This window comes from Phocoena sinus, chromosome 18 (genome assembly GCF_008692025.1).
Source record: "Phocoena sinus isolate mPhoSin1 chromosome 18, mPhoSin1.pri, whole genome shotgun sequence".
Taxonomy (NCBI): Eukaryota; Metazoa; Chordata; class Mammalia; order Artiodactyla; family Phocoenidae; genus Phocoena; species Phocoena sinus.
In genome coordinates, this window is record NC_045780.1 from 67,831,299 (window position 1) to 67,845,807 (window position 14,509).

The 14,509-nt window shown below is 52.1% G+C and overlaps 1 protein-coding gene across 3 annotated transcripts in view; it reads right to left on the reverse strand.

The window, feature by feature from the left end:
• Window positions 1-540: 540 nt before the first annotated feature.
• STK24 (serine/threonine kinase 24) overlaps window positions 541-14,509 on the reverse strand; it is a 103,085-nt gene continuing 89,116 nt past the window's right edge. For 2 of the 3 annotated variants that reach the window (XM_032611164.1, XM_032611165.1), the window contains 7 exons: window positions 12,251-12,436; window positions 9,961-10,106; window positions 8,072-8,201; window positions 7,057-7,125; window positions 4,407-4,543; window positions 4,127-4,226; window positions 541-1,566 (listed from right to left, as the gene is read on the reverse strand). In XM_032611164.1, the coding sequence (XP_032467055.1) occupies window positions 1,300-1,566; window positions 4,127-4,226; window positions 4,407-4,543; window positions 7,057-7,125; window positions 8,072-8,201; window positions 9,961-10,106; window positions 12,251-12,436 (1,035 nt within the window). In that variant the 3' untranslated portion in view covers window positions 541-1,299. The remainder of the gene's footprint in view (window positions 1,567-4,126; window positions 4,227-4,406; window positions 4,544-7,056; window positions 7,126-8,071; window positions 8,202-9,960; window positions 10,107-12,250; window positions 12,437-14,509) is intronic. The other variant, XM_032611166.1, reaches the window with a different exon arrangement.

Below are 14,509 nucleotides of genomic sequence, written 5' to 3' on the forward strand. Positions count from 1 at the left end.
ACTGACCTTCCGTCCTCAAGTTTACCCAGTAACTTCCCTGCTTCCAAAAGCCTTTGTATTCCACCTCAAGAACTGCTACTCCAACAAGAGATGACAACGATTCGTATCAACAAATAATAAAAAATGTCACATGTACTCAAATCAGTCAAGAATGGCGGCAAGAAGTATTTCCCGACCCAGAGACCCAGAGGTTATTAACCCCCTTGGCAAGCAAGACGCTGCCACAAGCCAAGAAAAATCCAGACACCTGGCGGACAAACTGGCGGACACCATCTCCTTTAAAAAAAACCAACAACCTTCCCTCCAGTTCCCTGGGAAGACAGCAGTTTTACAGATCAGCAATATTCACCCGTATCTTCTCAGGACCATTTTTAAAAGTTGCATAGGGAGCTGACCTGGACATTCCACAGCTTGAATGTGGGCACTTCTTCCCGGAGCCTCATACATACATACACACACACACACACACACACACACACACACACACACGGCAGGTGCACTGCCCTCTCAAGAGTCACGTTCCAAGGAGAGTATGCAAAATCTGTGTTATAAAATTTATTTGTGTAAGCATTCAGACATGTTTAGGTGGGAAAGATGATACGCAGATTTCACTACAAGGTGCAACAGAAAACCCTACTGGAAGGACGGTACATCTGGTGCAGGACTGGCAGGGCACGAATGAAAGTGAGACGAGAACACTTCATCGGGGAGAAATTTAAAATAATAATTTAAAGCTTCATGAGGCAAGGTATGTTCCAATTTAAAACACTAAGAAATAGTACCATCGATGAAAAAGGAAATCAACTTCTAAGTGTACCAAAAGGGTTGTAGGGCAAACAAGAGGAAAATTTGCGTTTGTTGAGGTACAAGTATAGGAGTGTTCCATAAGAGGGGTGTTAATTATTATTAATGGCAAACCCTGCAAATACAAAGTAAAACCCAAATCACTGGTCACATAATTCAAAATTTACATGTAATAAAGGCAAGGCAATAGACTCGAGTTACGGCCTGTCAAATATTTACCCCACTGACGGTATCTACAGAAGCACTTGGCCAGTGTGTACACAGTGATCCCTATGCACGCCAAAAGGGTTTCCTTAAAAATGACACTATATACAAATCTGTACACTGACCCACCAGAGCGGCTCTCCGTCTCCCAGGGCGGGGGAGTTATCAACGTAAAGCAGGATACCTGAGGTTTCATTTCTTCAGTCACCTTATCATAATCCCAAATATACATTTCAGGGTTTATTTTTGTTTCTAAAGACACTTTCCTTGATATGTGCACTATGGTTAGAATTAAAAACAAGAATAATAAAGTAAAATACTCGCCTGCAGGAGCTGACCCTCCCCACCCCACCTGGAGACTTCATCAGGCCCTGGACAGGCGACCTCGCTGTGGGGGGGATGGCCCCCCGCGATGGTGCACCTCTTCAGCGAAGTCAGCAGAGGCTCTCGTTGACTTTTAAAAAGGAGGAGGAGGAAGAAGAAAAAAAGGAAAAAAACAAAACCCAAATGCCAAAGGAATTTCAGTGGGATGAAGTTCCTCCACCACTTAGAGAGTATCTAGGAGAAAACAAAAAGAGAAGTAGAAGTAAATCAATGTCATTTCTCTAAATTAAAAACAAATTAATTTGCAAAACTTCAAGCGATAATCAAAATCCTAGTTTTTATAGACAATCCCAAGTTGTAACGAATTAGGTGGCGCAAGTATCAATGGGCTAATTATTCCGTAGAGAATTCATAAAAATTAAGAAAACCATGACTCCAACACTAAAAACTTTTCACAGAGAAACAAAAAGTGAGAATGTGTTCAGCCTCCCAGGAGAGAAAAAAAAGACACGAATAGGGCTTCCCTGGTGGCGCAGTTGTTGAGAGTCCGCCTGCCGATGCAGGGGACACGGGTTCGTGCCCCGGTGCAGGAAGATCCCACATGCCGCGGAGCGGCTGGGCCCGTGAGCCATGGCCGCTGAGCCTGCGTGTCCGGAGCCTGTGCTCCGCAACAGGAGAGGCCACAACAGTGGGAGGCCCGCGTACCGCAAAAAAAAAAAAAAAAGACACGAATAGAGTAGTAAATGATACACCTTCACTTATAATCATTTTTGAAAAGTTGAAAAATCGGTAACACCCGATGACACGGGTAAGATCCCAAGGATGCTTATGCCGGCCAAGTTGAATGTCAGTGCAAGAAACCCTTTCTGGCCACACAAATACTGGCGCTTGTTCAAGTAATCCACTTCCTAGGACTGTCTGTCAAATGTTTTGTGATTACAATAACTAGGACACAGTTCTGACGCCCAACAGTAGGAAAATGGTTAATTAAGCAAGCTGAATGAACTAAGAGGTGAAAAATCGTACTAATATTTAAGCAATATGAAAAATACACCCAGGTTAAGAAGTGTACACAGAATTACACATGTCTAGTTTTACACAATTTATTCTACATGAACACCCAAGAATATCTAAAAACTTGGGTAAGTTCATGACTTGTATACAGCAATGGAAGGCAGCGCACCCAAAACGATGATGGTGGGATGGGCACTTTCTCCTGTTTCCAGTAATTCTGCGGCACCGTCTCACTTTGGAACACCAAAAAGGGGGACGGGTGCGCTTCGTGGCCAAGATTCCCTCAGCAGCCTCAAAACCGGGGTGGTCACCCAGCCACAGGAGACGGCTGAGGACGAGTTTGATGGGACTCGTAGCCAACATTCCAAATTAGAGCTCCTCTCCTAAGGCGTTTAAAGTACATAGCACTCGCCCACGGAACAAATGACTAAGAAAGCACGCTTTAGCCACGGATCCTGAGACTCACTTTTCGAGAGATGTAAATGCCCAAGTCATGGGAGGAGTTGATGCCACACAAAAGAATCCACACACTAACTCAAACTAAGATACACAAAGGTCTTTGAAAATGCTTTGGACAAAAGCTGGTCCTTGTCGTCTCTGAGGCGACCCACTGGAGCAATGCATCCAGGAGCAAAACGGGTCTGAAGTGTCAGCGACGGCCACTGTGCTTTGGTGGCCTCTGGAGAGGGGACACACGGGAAGAGCTCAGAGAGCCCGAAAGGGACCAGGCAGGGAGCCGCTGGAGCAGGTCATCTGATGGCTGAGGAGAGAGAGTCCCACGTCACAAAGGACAGAAGGACAAGAGAGAACCAGAGAGAATGGGGAGTAAAATGTTAACGTAATGCAGACGGCAAGCAGTACACCTGTGTTATGTACGGTCACACTCGCCACAGTGGCTCCCAGCACCGACTTCACAATGAGATGTGCCGTTTAAGTGTGAAACACACACTGACTGCAAAGACTCAGCCCTACAACGATGGTGAAAGACCTTTATACCGAAACAAGACTTTGGATGCAGTGGGTTAAGAACGCTATTAAAACCAACTTCACCCAAAAAAGCATACTGGAGTCCTTCAACTGCCTCAAAGTTCTCCAGCCTAAACGTGAGAGCAGGTTAGAAAGTTGGGATGTTTTCATGAGGGAGCCTGAGTTCTACAGAACAAACCTGAGGTTTTCTCTGATGTCCCACTTTAGAGGGACACTTCACAGGACAGCGGGCAGCCCCTTCATCACCACTTCCAAGTGGCAAAAGTGACCCTACACGCCCCAAACTTCTCCATGCGCCATCCAGCCGACATCTCAGAAAAGATCTGAGACACTCCTAATTCCCATCAAGGAGCAGCCGTCCTTTAGAAAAAGCTCGCTTCCTGGACAACACACCTGGAAGGTGAATTTCAAAGCACTGATCTGCCTGGCGTTTCGGGGAGAGAGAAAGGTTCGGGGTGTGCAGGAGAGCTCGGGTCACAGAGCTGCTGGACGGTTCACCTCCACTCTCTCCAACACCCCCAGGTGACTGCACGTGTGCGACCTACCTCCTCCACAGGGAGGCTCCCCCAAACAAGCTTGAGGGACCGGGCGGGGGGACAGATCCGCAGCCCCACTTCCTCCTCACCCTGGAGCCCATTCCACCAGGGCCGCTGGCGGGGACAGGGCGCCCCCTGCAGGCTGCCGCGGACGGAGCTCCCGGCCACCACAAGGTTGTTTCCGGCGCTGAGGCAGAGGCGAGGACCCACACAGCCCTCACATAGACCGCATCTGTGTCCGGTCTCACGGAACTCACCGAGCCCCCATCTCTGGTGTTTCTGGACACCTGGCTTTGAAGCATAAAACCAAACGGAGAGTCCGGGCTCGGGACTGCACTCCTCTGGCTGGTCACGAGGCTGCATCAGGAGAGCAGACCGGCACCCTGAAGTCATCCTGGGCTGATGCCGCGGGAGCCACCACCACAAAGCTCTGTGGTCCCTCCCCGAAGTGTCCAGGTTCACCTGGTTCATTCGCACAGACTTCTCTAATTCCGGAGAACAGCCTTCTCCCCCTCGATTCTGCTTCAAGCCACTCACCTCTGCAGCCGCTGCACAAGCTGGGCCACCATGGCGTCCGAGATGCCGGGGCAGGCCTCCTCCGCCAGGTAGACGGCCCCGCGCAGCTCCTCGAGGGACCGCAGGTTGCCTCCACACGCCTGGCTCTTCTCCTTCAACTGAAAACACCAAAGCGAGGAACGGCGTGACTCGCCCAAGCACGGGAAGCCACGGGCGGCTGTTTAAGGAGTGACACGACCCGACTGCCCCGGCCACAGGGTCGGCTCGGATCCCTCCCCTTCTGGAGGCTAAGAGCACTAGGCACAGGCTGGGCCTGAGCCCCACCCCAGTCTCTACCCTTCCCCGGGAAGGAAACACACCGGCTTCTATGTGCCTTTTCAGAATGTGATCGTGGCATCTGCTCCCTCTGCTTTCTTTTTCCATTTCCACCCTAATCTTCCACCAGCAAAGCCATTTCACGCCCACTTGGCTCTGGTGTGTGCCCCGAAGCTGTGGTGCACGCACAGCTCCCGCGGTAACCAGGCTGGTGCTGAGGCCTCCGGACAGACTGCCGTTGTGGGCAGGGTGCTGCCGAAATACTCCATTTCATGTAAACAAGCAACAGCCCTAAACCCTGGGAGGCTGATGTCCTCTCGGCACCTCTGCGCCCACGGGAAACCACACCAGTGTCTGCAGGCACCTCCCACAGTTTAAGGTCAACTCCCGTCTTTCCGGGATGCGCCCCGGATGCGCCAGGAGTAGGGGGAGCTGCTCGGCGTGCAAGTCAGAGCCTCCAGCAGCTTCTCGGGCTGCTGGGACCACACGCCGCCACCCCGCTTCAGGCTCACTCTACGTCCATGGCTTCTCCCCTCCCAGCTACAGGGACAGACAGAGGGACAGGACGGGCCTGGCGCTGAGGCCGGAGTGTCTGTGCCTGTTCCACCGTGTCAGCGACCGCAACGGTCAGCCTGGAGGCGGCGCTTCTGTCCATCTGGGACCCCTGGCCCCTTAACGACTAAACACAACCGGACTTACAAGCCCCGAGTGGGCAGCCCGCCACCCGACCTCCCTCCCACTCCCCCACCCCACCTACCACCCCACCCGACCTCCCTCCCACTCCCCTACCCCACCCACCACCCCACCCGCTGCTGCCCACGGCTGCCAGACGCGCCCCGTCACCACCACTGGAGGGAGCCCCTGGCCCATACTGAGGGACGCCCGGAACGTCCTCATTTGTAACATGGGGAGACGCTGCTTAAGTAGCGAGACTGCGGAGTATTATGCAAACAATGCACACTGGACGCTCTGAACGTGAGGTTACCAAACATTAATAACAAAAACATACGGGAAAAGACGCCTGGGAGGTTACCTTTAGGGCAGCTAAACAAAACCGAAACATTAGTACATTTAGGCTTAGTTCATTAATTCTGGATAATGCCTTCGGAATGGATTTTTTTCATGTGCCCAATAAGAAACACACAGCTTCAGACAAATGAGAAAATCTATGCCCTTTTCCCCCGTTGCCCAGCTATCCTAGTAAAATGCAGTCAGGATCGCGGGAAAGCAGCGGAGTGTCTGGAAAACCTGACGGGCCAGTTGCCCAAAGAACCTACCAAAGAGCAAACGGGGTCCAACAGGCATCCCAGGCCAAGGCCGCAGGCAGAAAGCGACACAGAGGGGCCTCCGCCTGCCCTGTTGCTGTTCACTTTTCCACCTGAACCCGGAGTGTTCAGTGGTTTCAACCTGTCCCTTGGGCACAATGGTGAGACAGATCTGGGTCGGGGAAGGCCTGGAGACTGAGGCCAGCCAGGAGCTCCGCCAAGGGGGAGGCACCGTGCGACTGGCGTTCAGGCCAAGCAGGGGACAGGGATGCGCCCATGGGTGGCACTTCCTTCCCACCCTGGGCCACCCACCTCAAGTCCAAGGTCCCCTGCTACAGCCTCCCTGGAGGGCTCTGGATCACCACCCAAACAGAAGGTACTAGGCGACTCACTGAATTACCTTAAAGGCAGCCTGGGCCAGGAAGGGGCACAAGAAAGTGACAGGAAGGGGTTATTTCCAACTTATCCTCCGATCAGCTACTAACCAGATGAACAATGTTCACCCCCATAAAACCCGCCCTTGAAACACCTCCAAATGCTGTACGCATAACACACACCTACCGGGCAGGGTCCCCTGAGAGGGCACAGGGAGGGGCCCCTGTTTGCAGTGGCCGCTCGCCAGCGATCAGGGGCCCTGCTGGGTGAAGCCACTACTCTGGGGGCTCCACAGGAAACATGAGCACCCCAGGGAATTGATGTCTCCTTAAAGTAAAAATCTGTTTTTCACATTGCCATACGTAAGTCTGTCGAGGCAAAGATGTTAGGCTGCACCCAACTAGATTTTGTAGAAAACAGCACAACTGAAGTTAAAAATTGTCCCAGTAACATACGGACTGGGACTGGGTTGCTGACATCCCACGTGTACGCTCCTGGCAGCGACACAGCGACAGTTCCCAGGAGGGGCTGGATGGAAGACGGCCCCCGGGAAAGCAAGAGGCGTTCCTGGAAGGCAGGGACCCGTCCATCCCAGCTGGCCTCCCAGAGACAGCCAGTCTAACCCCCCAAATTTCACGGGCAACCCTGCCACAGACGGGGCAACTGCTCCCCCTTCTTCCCCTCGCACCTCCCCAAAGGTCAACTGGGCATCTTACCTCTGCAAACAGTGGAGAAATAATTGTAGATAAACACTGAGAGAAAGGCCTCTTTGGGATGTCTTTCATCTTGGCGGGCAGCGGGGTGGGGAGAGAGTAATGAGAAATATTTAATACTCACATTTGCAATAATTCAGTGAACTTCAGATACACGTCTGCTGTAGCATCTGCAAAGGACTGTCCTACTGTGTTTTCACTGGACTACGGAGGACTACAGATACCATGCACGGTGGAGAGGCACCAGAGCGCCAGGAAGCGGCACCCTGCGTGGACACAGGCGATGCTGAACTGCACCGCTGGTATGGAGAGGACCTGACTGAGGAGGCCTGGAAATGGCGCGCACACCAGAGCTGGAAGCGGCTGTCCTATGACAGCGCTGCCTTTTGTTTCTTCTGCAGCCTCTATCTGAGCACATAGTGACTGCTATCTGCTTCTCAGAGCGGGATTTGTAGGGTCACCAGGGGACAGCCACTGGTCTGCACTTGCCGAAGAGAAACTACACCACTGTGCTTCAAAACGATCCTAAAACTACTGCTTTTCATTAACTTAAACAGGCACAAAACCAATTCATCAAAATTAAGTACACAGGTACCAAAAGCAATATATTTATTTTTAAGATTCCTTAAACAACACTCAATCCCCCAATTACGGTACCTTGATGAGTAACACAGGCCTAGTCTCATCAAGAGAGCTGGAAAGTCGTTTCAAACACTAAGCCCACCTCCCCACTGCCCCGGTATGTGCAAGTGTCAGGAAATGCTGATCTGGCGGCAGGGCCAGAGAGCAGCAATCAGCACCGCAGGGCGGACCAGAGTCCAGACTCGCGGGTCGGCCTCGCCGGGGAGTCAGACAGAACATCGTCTCCTGATCTGTCGATTCCCTGACAGCAAAATTCCACAACAGGCTGCGCTGAGGGCCCACAAAGACCACGAAAACAGCAGGCTTCACACAAAAGTGACTCAAAAATGCTGCTGACTGATGCCAAGTGTTAGTCACTCTGCAAGAGCAAACGTACCTTATTTCTTTCTAAATCCGACGGCTGAAGAGCTCCATTCTCAAGACTCTTTGGATCTTTCTCCCGGATCGTGAAGATCCAGTCCCCTGAGTCGCTGCCTCCGGATGCTTGGCCATCTGTGTCCGTTTCCCTTAACACAGAAATGCAGGTGACCCCGTGAGTGAGGGCCAGCTCCACAGGGAGGCTGCGTGGGGAGACCCTGCCCCCCATGCTCCATGCCTGCCTCCGGTCCTGTCCCCTCCCCTCCAGGCCCTCCTGGGCTGCAGAAGCCGACCCCGCCTCCGACCTCACAAAGAGAGACCCCATGGGGATGCAGTTCTCACAGAGCTGCCGCACCCACACCGTCTCTCCCGAGTCTCTTCTCCTGGAGAACAGTCTCCACTGGCTCCGTCCCACCACACCTGAGCGCGCAGTCCTTCTGCTTGCTCAGCGCCGCCCCCTGCCTTCAGCCACAGGGCTTGGAGGCGTCACCTATACTCCACACTCCCACCTCCGTCTCTTACCTTCCACTCACTCCAAAATCTACCCGGCCGAGGCCCCCTGTCCCCTGCCCGCCTCTGGACCAGAAGCCGCTGTTCCCTCCTTACCATCCTGCCTACGGGCTCACCAGCAAATGCTACCACCGCTCACCCTCCTCCAGAGGCCCTGGGCTCCTGGGGCCACACTGCGCCCAGATCTCCTCCGACCCAGCTTGCCCACAGGCTCTTCCTTCACGCTGGTGTCTCCCAGCATTTGGTCCTCGGCCTCTGGCCCTTCTCCGCAGGTAGGTTCTCAGGGCTCCAGTGACCGTTCACAGAGTGGTGGCTCTAAACCCATATTGTCTGCCTAGATATCCCGCCTCAACACCAAATCTCGACGCTGCTCTAAACTGGACACATCCTACTGGACATCTGAACGTGTCCCACATCAAACCCAGCTTCCTGTGCCCTGGCCTCCCCAGACCAGCCTCTTCTCCAGTGCTGTCTTCTCAGTGGACCCGCGACACTGCTGAAGCCGGACCGTCCCCACCTGCGGTACCCAGACCCACGGTAAACGTCTGGCCTCTCCCCGCCCGTCTCTTCAGCCCCATGCCCACCACGCTCACGGCTCAACATCAAGACCCCAGCAACGTCCTAGCCCGTGGTTCTCACCCCTGACTCTGCAATGGAATCACGTGGGAACCTTGAAAAATATTCTGGGTCTCCTCCCACTGGCCTGGCACGTGGACCTGGGCCGTGGGTCAGCTTGAAATTCTGACCGAGGTATGAAGGGGCGCAGGCGAGGATCTGACTTGCTAAACCTCCACTCCTGACCTCCCCTTCACGGCTTCCCTCTTCCTTCACGCCAGAGCAGTTGGTCCCGCTCTCTCCACCTCTACAAACCCAAATGGCTCCCAGACCTACTTCACCTCTTTAGCTGATGGATTTCCTAGATGCTTAACCTGACACCAGTTTATAGTACCTTCCTGGCACAGAGCGTTTACAACGCCAGGCATATACCAGAACACGACACAGAATCACTAATACCCTCATTTATATGTTTCTAGAAATATATTTAAAGCCATTTCACCTGATCAGTAGCATTGTAAAAGTAGGAGGTATAACGAAGGAAGAAACCAGGTCTAGTTCTTTACGCACAGCTCTGTCACAGATTTTACTCAGAGAAACTCCACTGGCAACGAAAAGAGACTCAAAGACTCCCAAATATAGTCCCATACTAACACAAGAAGCACCGTCAGCCTGGATTTTTTTTTAAAAAAAAGAAAAAAAAACCTCAAAACCCACCCCAACCAAGAGATGAGAATGAACAGGCCCACATCAAGTACGGCATGGGGCTCAGACACGGCCTGGGGCTGGGGACACGCCCCCCGGTCACGGACATCCCGCAGGACTCAGGCGGAGTGGACTTACGTGTCCGAGTCTTCGGAGCTGGAGTCCTCGTGGCTCTGTTCGGCCTTCCACCTCTTGTACCTGTCGATGAGCTCAGTCAAGTAGGATGTTTTCTTTGCGTTGCGGATTATGAACTTGTGCTTCAGTAACTCCTTAGCGGTGGGTCTCTGGAAAACACACCAAACGAAGCAAAGAGAAAAGGCATGAGGTCAAGTTCTCTACATTCTACTTGACTCCACCCCAAAGGACAGAATTCTGCCTCAAAACGCCCAGCAACCAAGCTGATACATAAAGACAGAGTCCTACTTCAAAGTTGTTTCCTTTAAGACTGAGTCAAAGAATGTCATTTGGCTCCTGTGGGTGGGATCCCGTTCACAGTGTGGACAAGGTATCTAGTATCTAATAGGGTCCTTAACATTCTGGAGGTAACCATCTGATGAAAGCAGGAACCCCCTCCCCAGAAAAATGCATTTACAAAGAAAATGTTGCAGAGCATTTCACAGATCATCATTCAATCATCGCTGCTAACGCTGGCAAGAGAGAAAACATGTTCTGTATCACCTGGCTAACTTTCTATCTTACTGCTTGGCTCTATCCTCCCAAACAATAAGATAAATGTTAATTTAAATCCAACTGGAAGAAAGCCAGGAGATACCCGTTCCTTGGACGCTGAAAGGGTACCCACGTTCTTAGTCATCAGCCTTCCCAATTCAGAAATGCTGGTCTCCCAGGTCTGCCTTTTTCCTTGTGATCGGGGTGAGGACTTCATCCAGGCTCTGGGCTCAGCACGGCCAGTGAACTCGGCCACTTGCTTTGCCCTTGAGAGTGGCAAACCCAACTATAGGGAGTACGCTTCCCAAGAAAACCACGCAGCCCAAACAGGAGCGGCCAGCGGGAACACACAAATCACGCGAGTCAGACCGTGTCCCCACTTGCTCTGAATTACTAAAGCTTCCTAAACAAGAGCCAGGCTCGCTTCTCAAACACAAGCCTGCGAAAAACCTGGGTCACTTCAGGCATTTCTCAGTCCCTGTCCACGTGTCTGTCTAATTCCAAGCATCGCATCCTCCCCTCAGGGCGTCTGGGCTAGAGGTCGGGGTGGAGATGTGTGCACTGGGCCAGCAAGCAGACACCACAAACACGCTTGTAATGGGAAGATGTGCAGGCACGTGGGTGTGTCTTCTTGGGGCTCGGAACAGACTCCTGATAACAATGTCCCGAGCCCCACGGACACGAAGAACAGCAGCCCGCCCGGCACCCGATGAGTGGTGCGCTCTGCATCCCCTGGAGGTTCTTAGAAAACGCTGCATTCCTCATTGAATTCCATTACCAAAACTGGTACCACATTAGGAAAGCATGGTGCTCTCGTAAAACTAACCACATATTTTTAGATAAGGGTTCGTAAGAAGGCGGGGGGTGGGTGTGGGTTCAGAAGTTTCAGCCTGACCTTCGGCTAACCCTGCTGGAAAACTCAAACAAAACAAGGACGTGAGGTGCTCCATGCCACCCCAGATACACAGACAACTGTTTTTTGCTGTACGCGGGCCTCTCACTGTTGTGGCCTCTCCCGTTGCGGAGCACAGGCTCCGGATGCGCAGGCTCAGCGGCCATGGCTCACGGGCCCAGCCGCTCCACGGCATGTGGGATCCTCCCAGACCGGGGCACGAACCCGTGTCCCCTGCATCGGCAGGCGGACTCCCAACCACTGCTCTACCAGGGAAGCCCAGACAACTTTTTTTCAAAAGTCCTAATTCAGAGAGAAAACTAGGCTAAAGCCATGTTGCCATCACTGCCACGTGGCTCTCCCAGAGACAACTCAACAGTAAAGACAGTAAGAAGGAAGAGGGGAAAGCAAGGTGGGCGTACATTCCTATCTCATTCCTCTTTTCCCTCCTCACACATGCCCAGAAGAAACTGAAAACATTTACTTTAAATACCTAATTAGCCATTGTTTTTCAGGCCAGACTCTGCGGTTACTAAAACAGCTAAATAGCCTGACCCTCCACTATAAATATTAAAAATGTATGGTTCCACGTATAATATTAAGGAGAACAGTCTTCAAGTTCAATGAGGTATGAGATACTAGAAAATCTGAAAGAAAATAAGTAGATTTTTCATCCTTAAAAGATAAAATAACAATAAAAAACAAATTTGCAATCAAAGCAATTAATCACACCCATTTAGAAAAAGAAAAATAAATGAAATCACGAAGACAGCTGATAATAGTGATTAAAGACATGCCAAGTAAGATGTATCCTGACCAATCAGGCCCCAGAGGAGGAGACGCCCGTTCTGATCTCAAAATACTCACAAAGCTCGGCTCCTTATTCAAACAGGCCTCCACAAACTCCTTGAGGGGTTTGCTGTAGTTTCCTTCCAGCGTCGGGGGGTTGTTCTTTGGAATGAGGAATAAAACCTTCATGGGATGCAGCTCGGAATGCGGAGGCTCCCCCTTGGCAAGCTCGATCGCCGTTATGCCCAGGGACCAGATGTCTGCCTGCAACAGTAAAGCATTCAGAGACATACTTCAGAGGAAAAGCATCTCAACGTGCTTCTAAGGTTTTGAAAAGGATACTCATTCTTGACTCAAAATAAGAAAAGATATGCCTTTGGTATCATTTCAAAATAGGCAACACCCAGGCGAAAAGCTAACACACAGAACATCTTCTGCCTCGACACGGAAGACGGCTCTTAACGATTTCTCCTCTTGCCTTTGCTGCTGGAGGTGGGAGACATCCCACGCTCATTTAGGTCCCTGAGTCAAGGGAACAGGGAACCCGAGGTGAGCGGGGAGGGCATGTCCGGGGGCCAAAGCATGTTTGCGAACCACCCTGTCCAGCGATGCTCAGAAGCCGGGCCTCGGACGGGGTTCAACGCCAGCTCTCCAGCTGGTCCTGCGACCTGAGACAGAACACCCAACCTGTGGAGCCCAGCTCCGTCCTCTGTAAACTGGGACGAACGCTAGGGTGGTCGCTAGGGCGGTCGTGCAAGATGCTTCACGTGGCACCCAGGACTTAGAGAGGACGCCCACACACCCACAGAAGTAGAGAACATCAACCAGAGGCATCCCCACATGCCCATCACAGGGTTTAAGAGCGAACAATCCACCACACAGGCTGTGTTATCGCCATTACAGCTTAAAGTAAATCACACGAGTCATGACTTTTTTTCCCCCCGAGTACTTCAGTTTGCCAACGAAGGGGCTTTTAGCAACACCTAAAATTAACAATAATTACCCAATATCATGTACTAATTAAATTTTCTCAACTGTTCAAAACAAGTCTTCTCACGGTCTGGTCTATCTGAATCAGGATCCAAGCAAGGCCCTTATGTTGCTCTGACTGGTAGGTCAGCTAAGGCTCTTCTCATCTAGAACTGTCCACTCCCAGTCTCCCCAGTGCCACTGACCTAAGGGAGAAAGAGGCCCCAAACTCCAGATTCCTCTGGCTCCTTCCTGCTGCCATGCACGCGTTCTTCCGGTTCCTCACTTCCGGTTGAGTGACAGGTCAGTTACATCTAGAGCCTTGGTCGTGTTCATTGTCGGCAAGAATCAGGCGCCGGGCGGGGCAGCCGCTGTCCAGCTGCCCAACCCTCCTGCCCGGCCCAGGCTGTGGCCACACCTGCTCAGTGCAGAGATGAATGGGTTCCCTGACCGTGTGCTGGGAATGAGAAGCGTTCTGGTTGGCAGGCTTTCTCACAAGCCGAAACCAAGACACAGCAAAGAAGACAGAAGCTGAAAAGTGAAGCGGGACCCCACAGGCAGGCAAAGAACGGGGCGAGGGGCACGGCCTCCTGCACTCGGCCTACACGACCTCCCTGCTCCCGTCACAGCACCGCAAACCCATCCTACTTCCAGGCAATTACGTCAGAACCTAACACATCCCTCACTCCCAACTCCACGGCAGGGAAATTGAAAGGCTGGAACACTGAGCAGGTCACCCCAGGACCCAGACGTTCCCAACCTTTAACAACCTAGAGAGGATTCACCTGCCACGTTCCCACAATCCTAGGACGTACGAGAAGTCCTAGCAACAATCTCCCCCGGGCAGCAGTGGGTGGGGACGATGCCCAGCACACCTTCTACTTCCTTCTGTTCCAGTGAAGGTGGGAATAACAGACAGCAAGCCTTGCTGTAAACTCTTTGCACTCAGTTTGTACTAAAGGGATGAATCTGGAAGATCCAGTATCGGGAGTAATGTTCCTACCTTCCTTTCCTCTGCTGGGTGCAGTGAGCACCTGTAACCGTGGCGGCCGCAGGAGGACAGGAGGAAGGGCACAGGTACAAGGAGAAAGGGCGACTTGCGAGAACAGAGGCAAAAATGACGAGTACACGACTCCTATATGGTAGCGGTTCCTTTCAAGTCTGTGCAACTCCGCAGCTGCCTGCCTCTCTTGGATTTCATTCAACTGCTACCGTTTGCTAAGCCTGCCACTCGACAACAATCTGGCTTATGGCCATGTAGATAGAGATGATCCCTGATGGATGCACCTCCAGACCCCCCAGCGTCCCGTAATCACTTAAATACACTCTGTTTCTGGAAAGCCCAGCCGATGATGGTGTCTGCTAGCA